Raw genomic sequence first — 19,240 nt, forward strand, 5'->3', positions numbered from 1 at the left:
TGGGGTCCCGTGGCCTGGCTGGTCCAGGCGCCTGATCTCACACCAGGTCAGTGGCGTAATCCTCCGCCTGGCATAGCCATCCTCCCATGGGCAGGCCCTCCCCCGTTCCTGCACGTCCCCTCATGTACTTGCCCCTTAGGGTTATCAAATATCAATGAGAATTGATCCTCTTGTGATGCTTACTATTTATATCATCAATATCTATATCAAGAGACAGAGAATAAACAGACCATAATCAGTGTTTTAAAAAACCACTGAAAATTCATAAGCTTAAAAAAAATTAAACTTAAAAAAATATTTGGTTTCATAGCAAGCAGACCAATGCTATCCCTTGGCAGCCCATAGCATGTAGCATGTTACATAGCCCCAACAGCTAAAAAAAACCAAAAACACATTTTACTTAGGCTGCCTGGCCTCCACTGGGTCTCCTCAGATTCACTAAATACCACAAGGTGTTTGATACGGTCCCTCACTAAAAGCTGTTGAGAGAACTCCACAGTCAGGGAATAAGAGGACAGGTCCTCTCATGGATTGGGAACTGGTTGAGGACCAGGAAACAGAGAGTGGGTGTCAGTGGGCAATTGACAAAAAAGTGGAGAGAGGTGGAAAATGGAGTGCCTCAAGGATCTGTCCTGGGACTGGTGCTTTTCAACATCTCCATAAATGACCTGGAAACAGGGATAAGCAGGGAGGTGGACAAGTTTGTGGAGGACACTAAACTTTTCTGAGTGGTGAAGACCAGAAGGGATTGTGAAGTGCTCCAGAAGGATCTCTCTTAACCAGGAGAATAGGCAGCAAAATAGCAGTTGTGTTTCAATATAAGTGTAAAGTAATGCACTGGTGATGGGAACCAAAGTGAAAGCACAGTGGCTTCACTATGCACAAGCAACCTCATGCCCCTCATAACTTGGTCCATGTCCAGGTACAATCTGCAGCGGGCGCAGGTCTGTCGGCTATGTGCAGTGTGCCCACCTATAAAAACCCTTTCGCACATGCGCTAGCAGGCTTAGGGGAGGGATTGTCACGTGGCTTCTTGCTTTTCCAAGATGGGACAAACCAGACAATACAGGCCCACAGTATTGCAGTATTGCAGTATTACTGTGGGCAATACAGGCCCACAGTATTGCATTCAGTGGGCAACTTATGGAGGGTAAATTGATACTCTGTGCAATGGTCGAAATGGTCAAGATACAACTTACTGAGGTGGTCAATATAGAGAGGTTGGTCTCCCATAGTGTATAGGCATTGTCTGTCCATACTGTGAACATTAGGTCAACTTAAGGAGGTGGTCATTAGAGAGAGGTGGTCAACTTTGGAGGTTTTACTGTAGATAAAGTAATGTAAATTATTATAACAAAATGTCAGAAGTCCATTCTAGTGAACATATACATTTAGTTGTATTGGATTCTTGCATAGAGTTTCAGCAGGAGATAGTAGTATAGTATCTGAGAATGGTTTCACTCACAGAGCAAGTATTTAGATTTACTAACAACAAAGCCAAAATTAAACAGAAGGCTCCAAAAAAGCTGTCATCTTAGATGACATCCCTCGGTTTTATTATTAGATGCTCTTTTGTATTAAGATCAGGCCTCAGTACCATAATGTAGCATTTGGGCATGAAGATGCAACCCAGTAACCCCAGAGTGGAGGCCAAGATGGAGAAGACCTGCACGGCAACCATATACTTCCCCTTCGAGCTCAGGTAGGTGGGCAGAAAGGACACCCAGACACTGCAGAAGACCAGCATGCTGAAGGTGATCAACTTGGCTTCATTGAAGGCTCCAGGCAACTTCCTGGCTAGGAAGGCCACAGTGAAGGAGACGGCAGCCAGAAAGCCCATGTAGCCAAGGGCAATGTAAAACATGGTGACACTCCCTTCGTTACACTGCAGTATGATGTGGCCAGGCTGGGAGTGCATGTCAGAGTCTGGGAAAGGGGGAGAGGATCCCAGCCAGGCAGTGCAGATGCCCACTTCAACAATGGAAGAAGAAAAGACAATGGAGTTTGCCACGCTCTTCCCCAGCCATTTCCTCAACTTGCTCCCTGGTTTTGTGGCCATGAATGCCACCACCACAGTGACCGTTTTGGCCAACACAGAAGAGACGGCAACTGAAAAGATGACACTGAAGACGGTTTGTCGGAGAAGGCAGGTCACCTGCTGGGGTTGACCAATGAATAGAAAGGAGGACAAGAAGGAAAACAGGAGGGAGACCAGGAGCATGTAGGTGAGGTCACGATTGTTGGCTTTGACAACAGGAGTTTCACGGTACTTAATGAAGATTCCTAAAACAAAAATTGTGGCTAGGGAGAAGAATAGGACAAACAAAACAAGGATGATCCCCAAAGACTCTTCATAAGATGGGAAGGTTACAACTTTGGGAACACATTGATCTCGGTCCTTGTTTGGCTGCTGATCTTCTGAACACCTTTCACAATGGTCAGCATCTGAGAAGCACACAATTGACTTCATTGTTATTTTAATCTACCTTACATCCACTACAACCTGTTGTCTACTATGCACCATATAAGGCAAAAAAATGGTTGATGAGAGTAGAAAAATAGGGAAGTATAAGAACATCAGAAAAACATAAGAACAAAAGAAGAGCCCCACTGGATCAGGTCAAAGGCCCATCTAGTCCAGCTTCCTGTATCTCACAGTGGCCTACCAAATGCCCCAGGGAGCACAGAAGACAACAAGAGACCTGCAACCTGGTGCCCTACATTGAATCTGGCATTCTGACATTTCAACTACATGCTGAGTAAAGACAAATTTTGTCTGTACTAACTCTCCCAATTTTAGTGGATGTCCCCTGGTTCTTGTGTTGTGTGAGTGGGAAAAGAGCATCTCTCTATTCACTCTATCCATCTCCTGCATAATTTTGTATGTCTCAATCATGTCCCCCCTCAGGCACCTCTTTTCTAGACTGAAGAGCCCCAAACACTGTAGCCTTTCCTCATAAGGAAGGTGCCCCAGCCTAGTCATCATTTTGGTCTCTCTCTTCTGCACCTTTTCCATTTCCATGATATCATTTTGGAGATGTGGTGACCAGAACTGGACGCAATACTCCAGTGTGGCCTTACCATCAATATGTACAATGGCATTACAATAGTAGCCATTTGATTCTCAAGACCTAATGATCCCAAGCGTAGAATTGTCCTTCTTCACTGCTGCCGCACATTGAGTTGACACTTTCATCAATGGACCGAGGAGGGGGAGGACTTTCACTGGTGGAAGATATGCTTTGCATGCAGAAACTTCCACTTCTACCACAAAACAGTGCCTCTCAATCCCTTTCTACCCTGACAGTCCAGGCAGGAATCATGCGCACTGGAGGGAAATCTAGGAGCATCAACTGGGTTGCACTCTTCCTCTCTATCTTAAGCTGTCTGGCATCCTGATTGCAACCATACTGGCTTGATCCGAATGACACCCAACCCCCAAGAGATTGATGGGAAAGGCAATGCTGCCCCTTCCCCATTGAACTAGGCAATGTGCTAACTGTATCCACCTTATGCGGGTATTAATAGCAGGGAAAAACAGGGGTGTGCATTCTGCAAACTAGCATTCCATGGCAAGGCAAACTTGCAGAAAAGCACACAAGCACTCCCACACTCCCACAGCATAAGTAATGTAGTTGTGACACTGTCACAACATTACCTGCCTGGAGGAGAGGAGCCCACCTGGATACTTTGTCCCACCTCTTGACCTAGGCAGACAGGTTTGCTAGCAAGACTTGAAAAAGGACAAATACAAAGGACAGGAACATGCGCCAGTGGATGGATAGCCCAATCCTGAGCTGCCCAGGGCTGCAGCAACGCCAAAATGGCTGCTGCTGCATTGTATGACACTGGGCAGCTGGCAGGGGCTCTTGTTGTCTCCTTGGGAAGGAAGGAAGCCCTGCAGTGGGGCTACTCGACTAAAGTAGCCCCGTGTCAGGCCAGGAGGCCCAAGGTGGGGTTTTGGACCCAGCCGAGTTGAACTCCACCAATCCCGCACCCCTCCCGCCATGCTCCCTCCCACTGCTCAACTTTCCCCCACCCTCCCCCTGCCCCGGAACACCTCCCTCATTGCCCCAACTTGCCATTTTGCCACCCAGTGCTTGCACGGGGCACCAGGAGGCATCCGGGTGGCCTCTGACCTGCGCTGGCCCAGCGTGGGTTCACGCTGAGCCATTTCCAGTCATGGGCCAGGGTCCGACGCACATGAAGAGGGTGATTTATACCGTCATATATAGATTTGTCCACTGAATGGAATGGAGGTGGTGGGCAGTTCAACAAGGCCTCAAACAAAGTGACCTGTGTTCTGAGACATGATCTTTTCCCTCTTCCTGAGGGACAGTCCTCTCCTCTTGGGTCACGTACCTTCCTGAGCAGCGACTGTTCCCCCCTTGCATGGAGCACAGTTGTAGCAGCAAACAGGCTCTCCTTCTTTCATCACCTTGGCGTATCCAGGCCAACAGCTTTCTGTACACCTGGAACGAGGCAGGTTCTAAGCAGGAAAAGGAGCATCAACCAAATACGTCAATCGGTTTGGTCTAGGACGGGGGTGTCCAAACATTTAGGCAGGAGGGCCACATCATCTCTCTGACACCGTGTCAGGGACCGAAAAAGAATTAATTTACAATTTAAAATTTGAATAAATTTACTTAAATGAATATATTAGAGATGTAACATATATGAATGAATGAAGGTCTTAGAATAGCTCAATGCCTATAAAAGGCCTGGCACAAAGCAAGGCCAGCCTTTCCTTCACTGCCACAGCAATATCACAGACGTGAAACAGGATGTCGTGGAGGGAGTCCTCATCCCACAGCTCACGGATAGGTCGAACAGTCATCCTCATGCTGAGAGCAGTTGCGTTGGGCCAGCACGGGCTCCAGCAAGTCTCCGGAGGGCCAGAGGCTCATTGGAGACTGGGGGCTCTCCGAGGGCCTGATTGGGAGCCTCCAAAGGCCACAAGTGGCCCCCGGGCCGGGGTTTGGGCACTCCTAGACTGGGAAAATGAGCCACAGAGGTAGCAAAAACCAGGGTGGCGCTTTCATCTGAGGCATGGTTGTACAAGTCTCTCTTTGAAGGCAGACATTTTGATGCACAACTGCTTGAGAAAAGCAACACCTTGATGGACACATTTATTTTCTATATTATGATTAGATTTTCACACAGTCATGTATTTTGACTGGTTTGTTTGATCCAGACATCAAGTCCTTCCCAAGGACCTGGGATGCCTGGTGTTTATCCTAGAAATACCTTCACAAAATGTAAGCTGTTCCCAGTAACCTACTTTTTGCAGTTGATTGATATAAACTCTGTGGCCCTATATTATTATTATTATTATTATTATTAGTAGTAGTAGTAGTAGTAGTAGTAGTAGTAGTAGTAGTAGTAGTATTCATATACCGCTTTTGAACAAAAAGTTCACAAAAGCCGCCCTGGGTCCCTTTTTGGGAGAAGGGCGGGATAAAAATAAAGTTTTATTATTATTATTATTATTAAAGCACTTTACAGAGAAAATCAAATAACGAATTGCTCCTCATATTACTTCCTACTGATAAATTTGCATAGGATTGTAACATGAGCATAACGTATTATCTCTCAGGTAGCTCTTAGGAGAGACACTGGCCTACTGATATAAGCCCCTAGGCAAATTTCTCACTTTGCCTTCTGAGCCTGATGTTTCTTTGACACCAAGGTCTTTGGAAAGATGTTTCCAGCACTGCTCCTGCTGATGTTTCTGAAGCAGGAGAAATGCCAGAGCTCTGCTCACCCTTGAACACATTGCCATTCAGGCATCTGCAGCAAGGCCTGTTTCTGGACCCCCTTTGAAATGCAATTGTGTGCCTGCCATAGACCGCCTTGGGGCAAATGCCCCAGACGCCGGACACTGGAACCCTGCAGAAGTTTCTCTGAGGCTCCCGACGGGGGCGGAAACTGTGCTTCTGATTTGCCAGAAGCACAGTTTATAGCGCAGGGGAACCTCAGAGAGGTTTCCCCGACATGGGAGGAGGTCGTGCAAGGCTGCGTGAGCCTCTGGTTAGTGTGTGTGTGGGGGGAATTTCTGCATGGGGGGTGGCGATACCCCACAGGGGGGCGCCATCACAGAGCTCTGTCCCGGGCGCGGGGCTGCGGAGGTCTGTGGCTGTGTGCACACTCTACTTCCCACTTTGTCCCCCGTCCCCCTCCTTGCAGTGCTCCCAGGATGCATCACACAGAAGATATTGACCACACGAGGTAGGGTGATGTGCTGGAACATCTCTCCTTCCCTCCTATCCCAAGTAGCTTGTGTGTACCTACCATGATTTGTAGCCCGTGATGAAGTTCGTCCACAGGCATGGTTTGCCCATGTTTCTCTGCCACCTTGTGCTCATTTTCCCTGATTTTTAAAACCCATATAACTTATCAAGACTTTCAGCTAACTAATTTGTGGAAGTCTAGGGAACTCCTTGCAACAGGAAGTAGTGATGGCTTCTTGTCTAGATGTCTTTAAGAGGGGATTGGACAAATTTCTGGAGGAAAAATTCATCACGGGTTACAAGTCATGATAGGTATGTGCGAGCTCGTGTTTCTCGAGGCAGGCTGCCTCTGATTGCCAGATGCAGGGGAGGACACTGGGATACAGGTTGTGGCTGTTGTCTTGCATGCTCCCTGAAGCATTTGGTGGGCCACTGTGAGATACAGGAAGCTGGAAAAGATGGGCCTTTGGCCTGATCCAGCAGGGCTCTTCTTATGATCTAATTCCTTAGACCCTAGCTAATATCATTGAAGGGGATGAAGTGAAATCATTTGGGTTTCCCCACCTGGTTAAATGCCTTGGGCCACACAATGGCATCCTGGTCAATGGTGAACTGGATCTCTTGGAAGTTCTTCCTCTCTAGACTCCCAACCTTCACTCTAGCAATGGACTGATTGGGAAATGCCACAAAGTTAACAATGTCAAAGTTATCCTCATCCAGATAAACTCCATCCATGGAAGTATTGTAGAAGTGGGAGTTACTCAGGAAAGGGTGAAGCTCCATTTGGGAAACAGAAAAGCACATTAAATATTTCATTGGAACAGCCATACTTGCGCAGGTATGATGCAGACAGAGTGACAGTGGATCTTGACATCATCGTGACGCTGTGATGTGTATCCTGCTGACAACCACCCTCCATTGCCACAAGCAGAGGGACCTGATCTCAGTAGCTGCAAGCCAGTCAGGCAACATGTAGAGATATGCAGAGCCAATGACAGCTCTCTTACCAACATGAATTCCCATATAGGTTTTGTCTTTGTCTAGTGGAGGATCGTAGTGGATGGATTGCAGTGCAAGTTACAAGGAAGCCAGAGAGGAATCCTCCACTGATGTAGAGAGTCCCTCCTCATCTTTTTTTTTAATTGTTTTTTTTTATTTTTCCATAAACAAATACACATACAAAACACATACATACAAACATTGAGCTTGCGGGATACCATATACCAATTAATTAATAATTCATCCTACCAATAATTTCTTATATCTCTTAATAGAATCAAAAAAGAGAAAAAAAGGAAAGAAAGAAAACAATTATAAAAAGAAGAAAAAAGGATATACAAAAAATACATATCCATTTCTAAAAACTCTATTTCATATTCTATATACTTCACCATTTCATCATCATAATAATCTCTTCCCTTCTTTCCCCATCATTCCTTATGTTCCTTCTTTCAATAAACTCTTAAACTCTTTACAGCTTATTCTAATACAGATTTACTACTAAATACTTAACTTAAATCTAATTATAAACAAATCTACCAAACCACTCATATATTGAATATCCATTGCTTTCTAAACTTTACTTTCTACCTTCATACCATTTCTCCATCTATAAATTCCAAAACAATATCAAACAAATTTAAATCAAATTCATCAAAATTAATTCATCAAAATTCATCTTAACCTTAATTCATCAAAATTAACTTATAAAATACAAAATCTTAAACTCTTTTATTAATACAACTTATTCTAATAAAAAATTACTACTTATCATTACTTATCATAAATCTAATTATAAACAAATCTACCAAACCACTCATATACTACATATCCATTACTTTCTAAACTTAAGTTTCTACCTTCATATCATTTCCCCATCTTTAGATTCCAAAACAATATCAAACAAATTTAAACCTAATTCATCAAAATTAACTATAAAATACCTAGATATATGTATTCTTCTCTCAAATCAAATATTACGCCACTACCAAATCGTGTCATTATCTTGAATAGCAATTCCAATCTTGCATATCATCTCTAAACTTTTTTCTTTCTCTCTTTTCCATCTTTTTTTCCTGATAAGCTTCACAAGGATGTCTCTTAAGAGTTGTGTAGCATGGAGGTAGGGGGCCTCTACCAATGGGCTGTTTTCCAGCACAAAGCCCATTAACATACTGTCTACAGCAGCATTTTCCACACTGTGGGTCACAACCCACTTGGTGGATCACGAGCCAATGTGCTGTGGGTCGCGAGGTTGCTCCCCCACCCCTGTGCCCGGTTGGTTCCAAATCGGTGCCTTCCAGGCTCAATTGGACACTGCTCCTAGGTTCCTCTGCGCCTGCGACATACTCGGTAGGGTTCCAAAAGCCTCAGAAAGTCTCTCAGAAGCCATAGGAAGTGATTTGCTGTTACTTCTAGGTTCTCATGGAGGCCTAGGGAGTGTGTCTCAGGCCCAGCGTGGGAGGACAAGGTGGGCTGCAGTGGGAGAAAGTTTGGGAACCACTGGTCTACAGCTCTGATTTAACTCAAAATGTGCAATTTGTTACAGGACAGCAATAGTGAGGTAAAGGTTAAATACCTCCTCCCTTTGTGGTGCAGTCCTCATCCACATTGTCACCCTGAATGACTGCTACATAAGAATAAACACGTGCAGCACACTGATGCGTTTATCATCCCATGTAGCCTGGCAGTAAATGGGAGCAGTCAGGGGTTTTAGGCCCAATCCTACTCAGGCAAGATACCTCCGGAACAAGCGTTCTGGTGACATAAGGCCTTACAGCTGTCACAAAACATGCCATTCAGCACAGCCTGGATGCCACTGCAAGTAACCTACAACCATGTCCAAGCGCCAACAGACCAAGGAAGACCTCTAGCAGCAGCAAATCAGCATAGGGGGTGGGAGAGAAGCAGAGAGGGGGTGGAATGGGGTAGGGAGGATGTGACCAGGCCGTCAGCCCCACCGCAACCACCTACACCAGCCTTGGTGACTGGTCACATCTGCTACAGACCCTTTCTGCCAGGACTTCACAGATGGTAACATGCCACATTAAGGGGGCAACGCCCCTGGCTGGACGCTGACCATAGTCTGGACCCAATGGGGCAGCTCAGCGGTGGGGAATACCTGATTATTCTGCGGAGCTGCAGCTGACATTTTATGGAATGGACTCAGGACTCCAGTCTTTTCAAGTCTCCAAAACGCTGTGGGCAACTCGGAAATTCCGCCTACTAGGACTTGTTTTCAAGTCAAGTCACAGAGGGGTGGAGACTTGTGACTCCACTTGAATCAAGTTGTGCTGGCTTGAACATCCCTGCTTTATCCCCTTAAATGATATCCGTGTCAGTGGGTGACTCGGAAGGTTTGCCCATTAGGACTTGTTTTCAAGTTGAGTTAATGGGACGGAGAGTCATGACTTGAGTCAAGCTGCACTGCATTTGCCCTCCTCTGTGAGGGCACACCTGTATGTGTGAGCAAACAGCGATGCCTGCCATGGCTGGGCTATTTCACTTGCCGACCTTCTGACACCTGGCATCACTCTCTGATTCTGTGTCCTGGATGTGAATGCAGCATGTAGGGCCTGAGCCACAGCCTGGATAGTGTTGTAAATGCTGTAACTGTCCTGAGACAGAACTCTTTCAATCACATCCTGGGCCAAGCTCTCCCTTCTCTCTTTCTCTGTGCATCTGATGTAGCCTTTCACAGACAACACGGGCCTTGAATCAAAACAATGAAATGCTTTTTCCCCAAACAGGCGAATGGTAGAAAACAGTGATTCAAAATTGTCGTATTCTGTGCTTCTGCGTTCCTGGATTGAGAAAGACAAAGAACCGTGGAGGTGTTGGATATCAGCTACTACGTAAGATAATCTCAAACTGATGTCCTGCAAAGACACTGCAATCCAAATTTTCCCTGAAGTTTGCTTGGCTGTTCCAAATATGCTAATCAGCATTGTTAGAGTGAGCATAGCCAGAGGGTCCACATGATAGACAACCACATTGACTTGGTCCCGCATCAGAAATGCTCTCATGCGGATGTGTGCAGTAGGCGGAAACACAGCTTTGATTCTTTCTGAGAAGGCAACACAAAGACCCTTCTTTCTGATCACCTCTGTGAAGGTGCTGATGAACCTTTCTCCCTGGTCATTGTTTGGAGCCAGGAGACCAATCCACGTCCACTTGAAATGCAGGAGTAGTTTGGCAATCCCCAAGTAAGAGGGTACTTGTTTGGGCACCATCTGGAAGGAAAAAGGAAATGGAGTTTTATCTTGGAAATCATGACTTCCAAAGCCATAACTGACCTAGCAAGGAAAAAAAAGTTTGTGTGTTTTGTTTTGTTTTCAGGGCAGGACTGATATTTTTGAGCAAAATATTAGTATTAGTATACCATGTTTCAACAAAGTGTTCACAAAGCTGTTTATAGGCCAGTTAAAATAGCTTCCTGTCCCAAAAGGAATCCCAATCTAAAAAAATGCAGACCCCCCCCCCCCCCACTAGCAACAGCCACTAGAAAAATCACTGCGCTGGGGTGAATAGGGATGGTTACTCTCTCCCTGCTAAATAGAAGAGGAAAGCCACTTGGAAAAGTGTGTATTGCCCTACTGGCAGGGGTACCTATATCACAATATTCCCATCATTAAGGTTAGTGCAGAGTTTTATCTTTTCAAGTATGACTCCCAAAACTATAACTAACCTAGCAAGGGGGGGGATATGTTTTGTAGAACAAAATATTATTGGTACATCACAAAAATGCCCATCGTTTTGATTGGTGCAGAGTGTGCAAAAAGGCAGCCTGTATGTTGCTCTCATCACAACCGCACCCCCAGTACAGATCTTTTCTTTATAGGAGCAAATGAACCATTGATTTATATGTGAAGAAGTCACAGGGTTCCTACAGGGACACAACTGGAAACTCCTCCGGGTAGGTCTTTTATGATCTGTGTACAGTAACACATGCACTGATGGTGCTACATAACAATAGGGTAAAACTTGGACCCCCTTGAAGTTCCTGAAACATTTCACTAGTGACTTACAACACATAAGTTATAGGGGGACAGAAAGGGACAAAAAGGGGTATCCCCTCCCCACCTTGATCTTCCTTCCCTGGACCATGGAGACAGAGCTGGACAATGGAGGCTTACCCATGCTCCCTTACTCAGGAGGAGACCTCCAGACTGCCCCTCCACAGGATGCAGTGCATGCTCTGGTGCTGTTGCTGCAATTTCGGGTGGAAGGTAGTTAGGATGGGGCCTTTTGTATCCCAAAGAGGGCTGGCCCATTCATGAGGCCAAGTGAGGCAGTTGCCTTAAACAGCAATTTGGGGAGGGGGTGCCTATTTCTGACCGCCTATTTGCCTCTACAGCAAGCTCCTCTTTCTGCTTCCACTCCGTAGACTAGAAAAGAAAGAGAGGGACACGGAGGAGAAGGAAATGTTGAAGGCAGGAGAATGCTGAGCTAGAACATTGGAGAGTAGAGAAGCAGAGGCTGTCAGATCACTAAGTAAGGGGGTCCATATTTGGCATGTCAGCTCATCAGGAGGTCGATATTTGGCATGTCACCTCAGGCATCAGGAGGGCTCTGCTTGGTCCTACTCCAAAGGTTGGACTGATTATCACTGATTCCTCATGGTTGTATCAGTTCACATTCAAAGAAAGATAACTGAAATATGGATTGAGGGGATGCCTGAGGTCTTCAGCCTCTCAAAAGGGACTTGGTCACTGCAGCGCTTTTGATACTGAAGGTGGCGGACAAGTCTTGGTGGAGGACCCTAGAAGCGTGTGTTGATTGTTTCATTTTTGGCCTAAACAATTTTGTTTTCTCTAGTGGAAGGAAGTTGTGTTTGTGCAGTTACCCTACAAGTCCAATGAGACTCTAAGACGTCCTGCCATACTGTTTCTAGTCTTTGCAGAGTGTGACCTCATTGGTAATATTATCTTGATATTAACTAAATGGCTTTTGTTAAAATCCTAGCATTATATGCCAGAAGGTAAGTTCTATGCTTTGTTCAAAAATCTACCTTGTAGTGCATCAAACCATTGGTACACCAAGCTCAGTATTCCTGACAAGGACTGACACCAGCTCTCTAGAGTTTCAGAGAGGATATTTTCTCAGAAATACCAGGTGATGCCAGGAATTGAACCAGGGACTTTCTACAAGGGAAGCAAGTGTGCCGTCACTGAGCGATGGCCCCTTCCTTTTACACCAGCACAGTTGGCCCCCATTCTGGTGTTCTTTATTGGGAGCAAGAATAGGGCAGCCAAGCATAGGAGTGCACCTGATTATTAAGGGGCTACCAAGAGCAGGGAACAAGTTTACTTTCCCATTTTCAGACAGAAGTGTTCAATTGCAGTTCATTTCTCTGGGAGACACAGTTGCCATGGAGTTCTTCTGTTCTCCACCCATGATGCTCAACAGCCCAGCTAATTTAGGACTTCATTGCATAGTTTGAAGTTTGCAGTCACAACTGCTTATTTGCTGTGGGAGGGAGGGAAAGCTTACATGGTGCATGAGTAAGCTGGGAAAGAATAAAAACAGTAGAATCCTGATACATTGACAAAAATCAACTATCCTCTCAACTTCACTTAAACTTTTTGGGCTCCCTCAACAACTATTCTCTGTCTCCAGTTTTTTTTCAGGTGTGCAGTGCACCATTCCTGATCACTCAGCTGAACCTATGAAGTGCATTTAGATTTAGTCTGAAGCATAACAACATAAGAAGAGCCCTGCTGGATCAGGCCGAAGGCCCGTCTAGTCCAGCTTCCTGTATCTCAGTGGCCCACCAAATGCTTCAGGGAGCACAGAAGACACAACCTGCATCCTGGTGCCCTTCCCTGCATCTGGTACTCTGAAGTACCCTACTTCTAAAATCTGGAGCTTTTACATACCTATCATAACCCATGATGGACTTTCCCTCCAGAAATTTGTCCAGTCCCCTTTTAAAAGAATCCAGGTCAGATGCCATTGCCACATCCCGTGGCAAGGAGTTCCACAGACTGATTACACACTGGGTAAAGAAATATTTTCTTTTGTCTTGTCTAATTCTCCCAGCACTCAATTTTAGTGGCTATCCCCTGGTGCTGGTGTTGTGTGAGAGGGAAAAGAGCATCCCCCTATTCACTTTATCCATCCCCTGCATGATTGTGTATATCTCAGATATGTCCCCACTCAGGCACCTTCTCCACCTGCTCGTATTTCATACCTGGGGGATTTTGTAGATGCCCAACATACTTGAAATCTGTCTGGAGGTTGCAGAGTCAGCCCCTTCCAGGACTGCCACCAGCTTATTCCTCCTTCCACAAGTGTAATTCGGAAGACTCTTTTGCCCAGTAGGCAGCAGGTCTGTCATGGCCTCGTAGGTCAGTCTTGCATTGAAATAGTTCTCATAGACATTGTAGCCAAGGGAGACATTGGACAGGAGCCTGGGATTCTGGTTGATCTCATGAATGGCAAAGAAAAAGGGCAGGAGGTCCCAGAAATGCATTTCTCCTAAGCTGCAAGGAAAATAGTTCTCACATTCTGATCTTCCAGAAGCACAGCAAATGCCTGCTTCTTTTACAAAAAAGGTGCATTGGTAACAGAAATGTCTGGATTTTACTCTACTTCAGTGTCTGATGCACTACAGCTGATGCTAACATTGTGGTGGGCACTTGTGTAGGCAGGGAAGATCTATCTGGCTGCAAGTTGAATTGAATAGACCTGCATTCGAGTGCAGAGTGAAGTGAAGAACACAACCTGCCTCATTGGTCCAGTCCAAACATAGAAGTCCAGGAAATTGGGGAGGGGGGAAACAGATCCCTGGGAGAGGGCTGTACTTTCCTGGTGCTTGCTACTGAGAAGGGAGGGATTATGGAAGCTGAAATGAAGCAGCCAGCTTGTCAACTGGAACACAAATCCATACATTCCAGAACATGAACAATACAGGTGCCTCCTTTTAACTTGCAGAGTTACACAGAAACTTCAGGCAGTTGAAGTGCTGGGCTTCAAATTCCAGAACAGTCAGTGCAGTTCTCATTTGACACTCCCCTGATGTTCCCATCCCATCTGCAGCCAGCGATGGGGGAGGGTCCTTCTCAGAAGTTCCACTGCTGTCAGTGGGGCTTCCTTCCTCCTCTTGTATGCCTCCCCCCTGGTTTGCCAGCCTCCTTTGATCCCTCCCTTTGCTTTGTATCTATCCAGTCATTTATTCCTACAGTAAGAACCCCTTCCCCCTCCATTGGGTTTCTCCTTCTCCTCTCCCTCATTGAGAAAAAAAGTCAGGTCATCCATCATTTGTTGAATCGTCTGTTCGTACAGCCAATAGCCCCCTCCCATGTGTCCTGGCTGCCCTTGCCTTCTTCTGGTTCCTCCTCCCAGTCTCATGCAGTCAGCACCTACCCCACAAAAAAAACAAACAAACATGTAAGCCTCTCTCTTCCCCTCCACTCCCACCTCCGAACCAAGCTACCCTCCTGCCAACACATCTGCTGCTGCCATCAAACTGAGTGCCCGCTTCCGCATCGCCCCACAAGAGCTTTGGCATGATGCAGAATTGCTGTAAAAGGAAGCAGGCACAAACATGAAACCGAGTCACATACAAAATAGAGACTCTTTTCACTGCCCCAATTCGAGTCACAACCAAGTCAGTGACACCCCTCGCTCACGTTCTCACAAGTCACAGAAAATGCATGTTTTTCTCAAGTCAGCTCAAGTCTTTCTGAATCTCCTGCTAGGCAATAAGGACAGTCCCTGATCTATAGGAGTAACTGGGAAGTAGGAATCAGATTCTTGGGGAGCACATGTAACTCCATCACCACATGACTACTTACGGTGCAAATCCGTTCACAGGAGGTGCAAAGAAATATAATGGTCCAAATATGGGACTTGTTGTCGATATGAGCCTGTTGATCTGGTAGTCTCCTGGACTGTAATAATTAAATGGGGTGTGTAGATCACGTATGCAACCAAGAGGGCATTTTGTCTTTGGCATCCCCCAGGGAGTATGAGAAAGTAGCAAAAGCAAAAGCTGCAGCAGCATCATTCTGGGAACGCCTGCCACACTCACACTTTCCTAAGGTAACAGGAGTCCAGCCTGAGCTGTGGATATGAAAGGGAAGATGTTGAACTCCACACTGGCAGAATCCCACCTCCCCTGAATCTGACTCTGGCTCTCAGCAATACAGGAGGTCTGTCTGCACCTGTCTTTTCTGATCAGTACAGGAAGTTCCCTCTCCTGTTGCTCTCAGTTCTGGTGTGTCTCTTATCAGCTTCAAAGGTGATCTGAAGGAGAACCCCTCAAGTTTTGGTGAGAAGAAGAAGAAGAAAGTACAGTGATCTTGATAATTGCTAGGGACAGAGTCACTCTTGCATCATCCTGGAGTCTCTGGCTCCAAGTACAGGTGTACAGCTGGAAGAATCATGTTTGCAGAACTCCCCAGTGCTGACCTCTCATGACAGATAAACAACAGATCAGATCAGCAGGACAAGAGCATTCCAGGAAATCCCACACGACAGGTTAACTTACTTGTGCCAGTTACATTGGACATGATCAGCACTCAGTGAAAGCACCACTTACTGGATGTACCAGTGTAGCATTTTGGTGCTACTTGAGGAGCAGCCTGAGATGCTGCGTTGGTGTGGCAGAAAAGCCATGGCAAGAATTAGACAACAGATACAGGTTTCAGAGAGGTTGAAAGTGCTGGAAGCAGGAGCAAGAATGAAATCAAGGGAGAAGTGAAGTGCTCCCTCCCAGCTCCTGACCCAGCCTTTTATTAAGTCTCAAAATACATGATATAAGATTACGTAGTTGGGAAATTTCCACAAGGATGCTATCTTTCATACCGGCTGTTTACTAGCTAGTTCTAGCTTCACCGCAAACACATTCCTAGATAAGATTCTTCTTCCTAGCATTCTGCTGCTCACAGGCACAGAGTTCAATGACCCAACATATTTCCAAGGTTGGTTGAGTGTGCTCAACTGCGCAGGCGTGCCTGACTGTCCTTGATGCCAAATATGCTAAGACATCTTAGTGCCTGTGTATGTAAATACTACATACCAGAGGCTTCATGTGTGTGTAGTGACCTCCTAAAGATTCCCAGGGGCATCTCTGGACGCTGCTAGGCACCTGCCTGGCATTATCTGAAACAGTGGCATAGATAGCGGGGGTGAGGGGGTGTTTCGCCCCAGGTGCCACTCTTGGGGGGGTGACACCAGTAGTGAGCAAAATCACGGGGAGGAGACATTTCAGGGCGGGAGAGGGCAGACGGCAGGTGGGCCTGTGGGCAGGGAGCAGGTGGCGGGGCCAGGACCTGGCAGTAATGCCAGCTCCTAGCCCCCATTCCCGGGCAGCGCAGAGCACCTCCTGGCTGCTCCGTTCTGCTCAGATCTGCGCCACCTCATCAGGTGGTGCACATCTGAGTAGACCCATTAGGGCCACTGCAGCTCTCCCCACGGTAAGGGGAGAAGTTTCCCCTTGCCCCTGACTGAGCCACAGTTGGCCCCAAACTTGCACTGGATACAGTGCACTGGATACAGTGCAGGCTCACTGGCCTGCCTGTTTCAGCGCAAGTTAGAATTGTGCTGTAAGTCTTTGCAGGGGCAGGGGGAAGGCAGCAGCACAATCCTCAGGGTCATGCCCCTGCTGGGACTGAGGGGCTTTTTCTTCAACTTACTCCCTTACGACATCTTCCTGGAAGTCTGCAGGGCTCCCCATGTCTCAGAACGTTAAAAATGCTATTGCAACCCACTTTCGGTTTCACTATCACAATCTGGAAATGGGTTGCGATTGCATTTTTTGAACATTCCAAGATGTGGGGAGCCCTTCTGAGGACTTCACGGGGCTCCCCAAATCCCCAGCAGGCTGGCACAAAGGGGGGTAAGTTGAAGAAAAAGCCCCTCAGTACCCAGCACTGGCATGATCCTCTGCCTTCCCCCCACCCGCCCAGCCCTTAAGGGCAAGGGGCAGTGGTTCTAGGGCTGGTGGATCGCAAAAGTTATGGCCAATTAACTCAAAGAAACACAACTGACTTGCGGAACAAAAAGTGGATTTGCTTACCTCCAAACTGACCTATGAGACTGTTCTGAGTGCCAATGAGATGTTGTTATGATTTAGCATGGAACCAATAACGTTTTATTTATTTACTTAATTAAATCTGATTTTGTCACGCAGGAGGGGGCTACAGAACCTTCTTTGACAGGTAGTTGTAGATAGATGCCTTAGCTATACCACTAATTGGGGGGAAGCAGCAGAGTAGGGATGCTGCTTAGTTAGGGGAGGGCACCAGGGGAGGTCTCTTGTTATCTGGTGTGCTCCCTGGGGCATTTGGTGGGCCGCTGTGAGATACAGGAAGCTGGACTAGATGGGCCTATGGCCTGATCCAGTGGGGCTGTTCTTAGTAAGTGGGTGGTGAGCTGCTGTGGGGAGGAGGTGGGTTCCTACCAATTTTCACTTTTTAAAAAGCCTGGGTGTGATGTCATTTCCAGTTGTGACATCACTTCCGGGGCAAAATTTTGAGCTTGGCACTGGACTACATGATCATAAGCTATGCCGCCGGGTACCCTTCACTAAGCAGAGATATAATGAGGACCATGAAGATACCCCAGAGTGGTCCTTGATGAGCCCAATGGGAATTTTCTCTATAAAACCTGGGTCAAAAACCCCTCCTGTCTCCCAGACCCTGTTCATGCCTTCTGCCATCACTTAGGGATGGCTTGGATACCTGATGGTATTACATCAAGCACCTATGCCAAGATTCCCAGTGCTAGCCAGCACCTAAGACTGGATCACACTGCTCTCTTTTCCTCCTTCACTGCACTCTTCCTCCAACTCTACTGCAAACCTCACTTCAAGCACTCACTGAGATGCTCCTTCCCGGGGAAAGCAATCTTGATTCCTTCTCCTTGTTTTCCCCTATGAAACCAACTTACCCCAGTGCCCGGCCCTCCTGGGTTTGCTTTTAAAACCATTTTCTGTCTTTCCATCTTTCCTTTGGAGCCAGGAAATCACTGTGCCTTATCTCAGCAGATAAAGACAGGTTAATCTGGCCTTTGGCACCCCCCCCAATCATTGGCCCCCAGATTCTTCTATGTCTCCGTTGCAGTCAAATAGATGGCATGCATCCTTTCGTTGCCTTATCTTTTTCATTCCCATTCCCAGTTATTGTTCTTTTATCCCCAAAATAAGAGCCATATATTGTCACACCTTCAATCTTTCCTCCATCCTCACTCTGTGCCAGTTCTTTGAGTTATGCCATGAACCTCTGCACTCAGTCCCTGCGCACTGTCAAGGAATGTGCCCTATCTCCTTGAGGGGAGTTCCCGGAGGAGAACCCCGCTTTGTTTTTGCCCAGAAGGCCTATCAAAGGCAGGCCCAAGCAGAGGCAGCTGAAGCCTGTGCTGAGTCACTCAGCAGGCGCAGAGCATTTGCCTGCTGAGTGACTGCAGGTGCAGCTGGAATTGGGTGGGGCTGATTAGTCCAAGCCTACTCTCACACAGGCACCCATTGGCCAGCAGTGGAATAAAAACAAGCAGCCACCACTGGTCAAAAGGGGGGTCGTTGGATGGCTGCAGGCGGAACACTCTGTCGGAATGCTCCACACTTTGTGAGAGTCGGTAGCTTTGGTTCCCTGCGTTGGAATCCACGCTTGTTGCTTTTTCTTTTGAATGCTATGTACCTGTACATATAAGTTTAAAAGGACGCTGCTGTCTGCTGTGTGTTCCTCCTTGCTGCCACAAGCTTTGCAGCTGCATCAGCTACACACACACACTCCCCGGGAACTGTTCCAGGCTGACCGATCTTGGGCAGTGGGAGTGGAGCTCAGCATTCACCCGATGTCTCAACATAGTCAATTTCACCATGTGCGCATGTTACATCTATCCAGTGGCATAGCTAGAGGGGGTGCAAAGCACTACTTTTTGCAGGGAGCCTCACCGTAGTGCACAAGGGGCCCCTCCCCGTCAGACCATACACCTCTGATTTGCTTCTAGCACCCAGAATGGCTTGGAAGGGGCCTCTCTCAGGCTGCGGTGAAGCTCCCTGCAAA

General features: G+C 46.8%; 1 protein-coding gene across 1 annotated transcript; it reads right to left on the reverse strand.

Moving 5' to 3' along the window:
* Positions 1 to 1,534: 1,534 nt before the first annotated feature.
* On the reverse strand, positions 1,535 to 13,704 carry LOC136639076 (vomeronasal type-2 receptor 26-like). The gene is made up of 5 exons (XM_066613102.1): positions 13,423 to 13,704; positions 9,806 to 10,525; positions 6,795 to 7,007; positions 4,363 to 4,489; positions 1,535 to 2,445 (listed from the first exon to the last, which is right to left on the reverse strand). Exons 1-5 carry the CDS (start codon positions 13,702 to 13,704, stop codon positions 1,535 to 1,537), a joined length of 2,253 nt encoding a protein of 750 aa, XP_066469199.1.
* Positions 13,705 to 19,240: the final 5,536 nt, after the last annotated feature.

The sequence above is a fragment of the Tiliqua scincoides genome, chromosome 2 (assembly GCF_035046505.1).
Source record: "Tiliqua scincoides isolate rTilSci1 chromosome 2, rTilSci1.hap2, whole genome shotgun sequence".
Taxonomy (NCBI): domain Eukaryota; kingdom Metazoa; phylum Chordata; class Lepidosauria; order Squamata; family Scincidae; genus Tiliqua; species Tiliqua scincoides.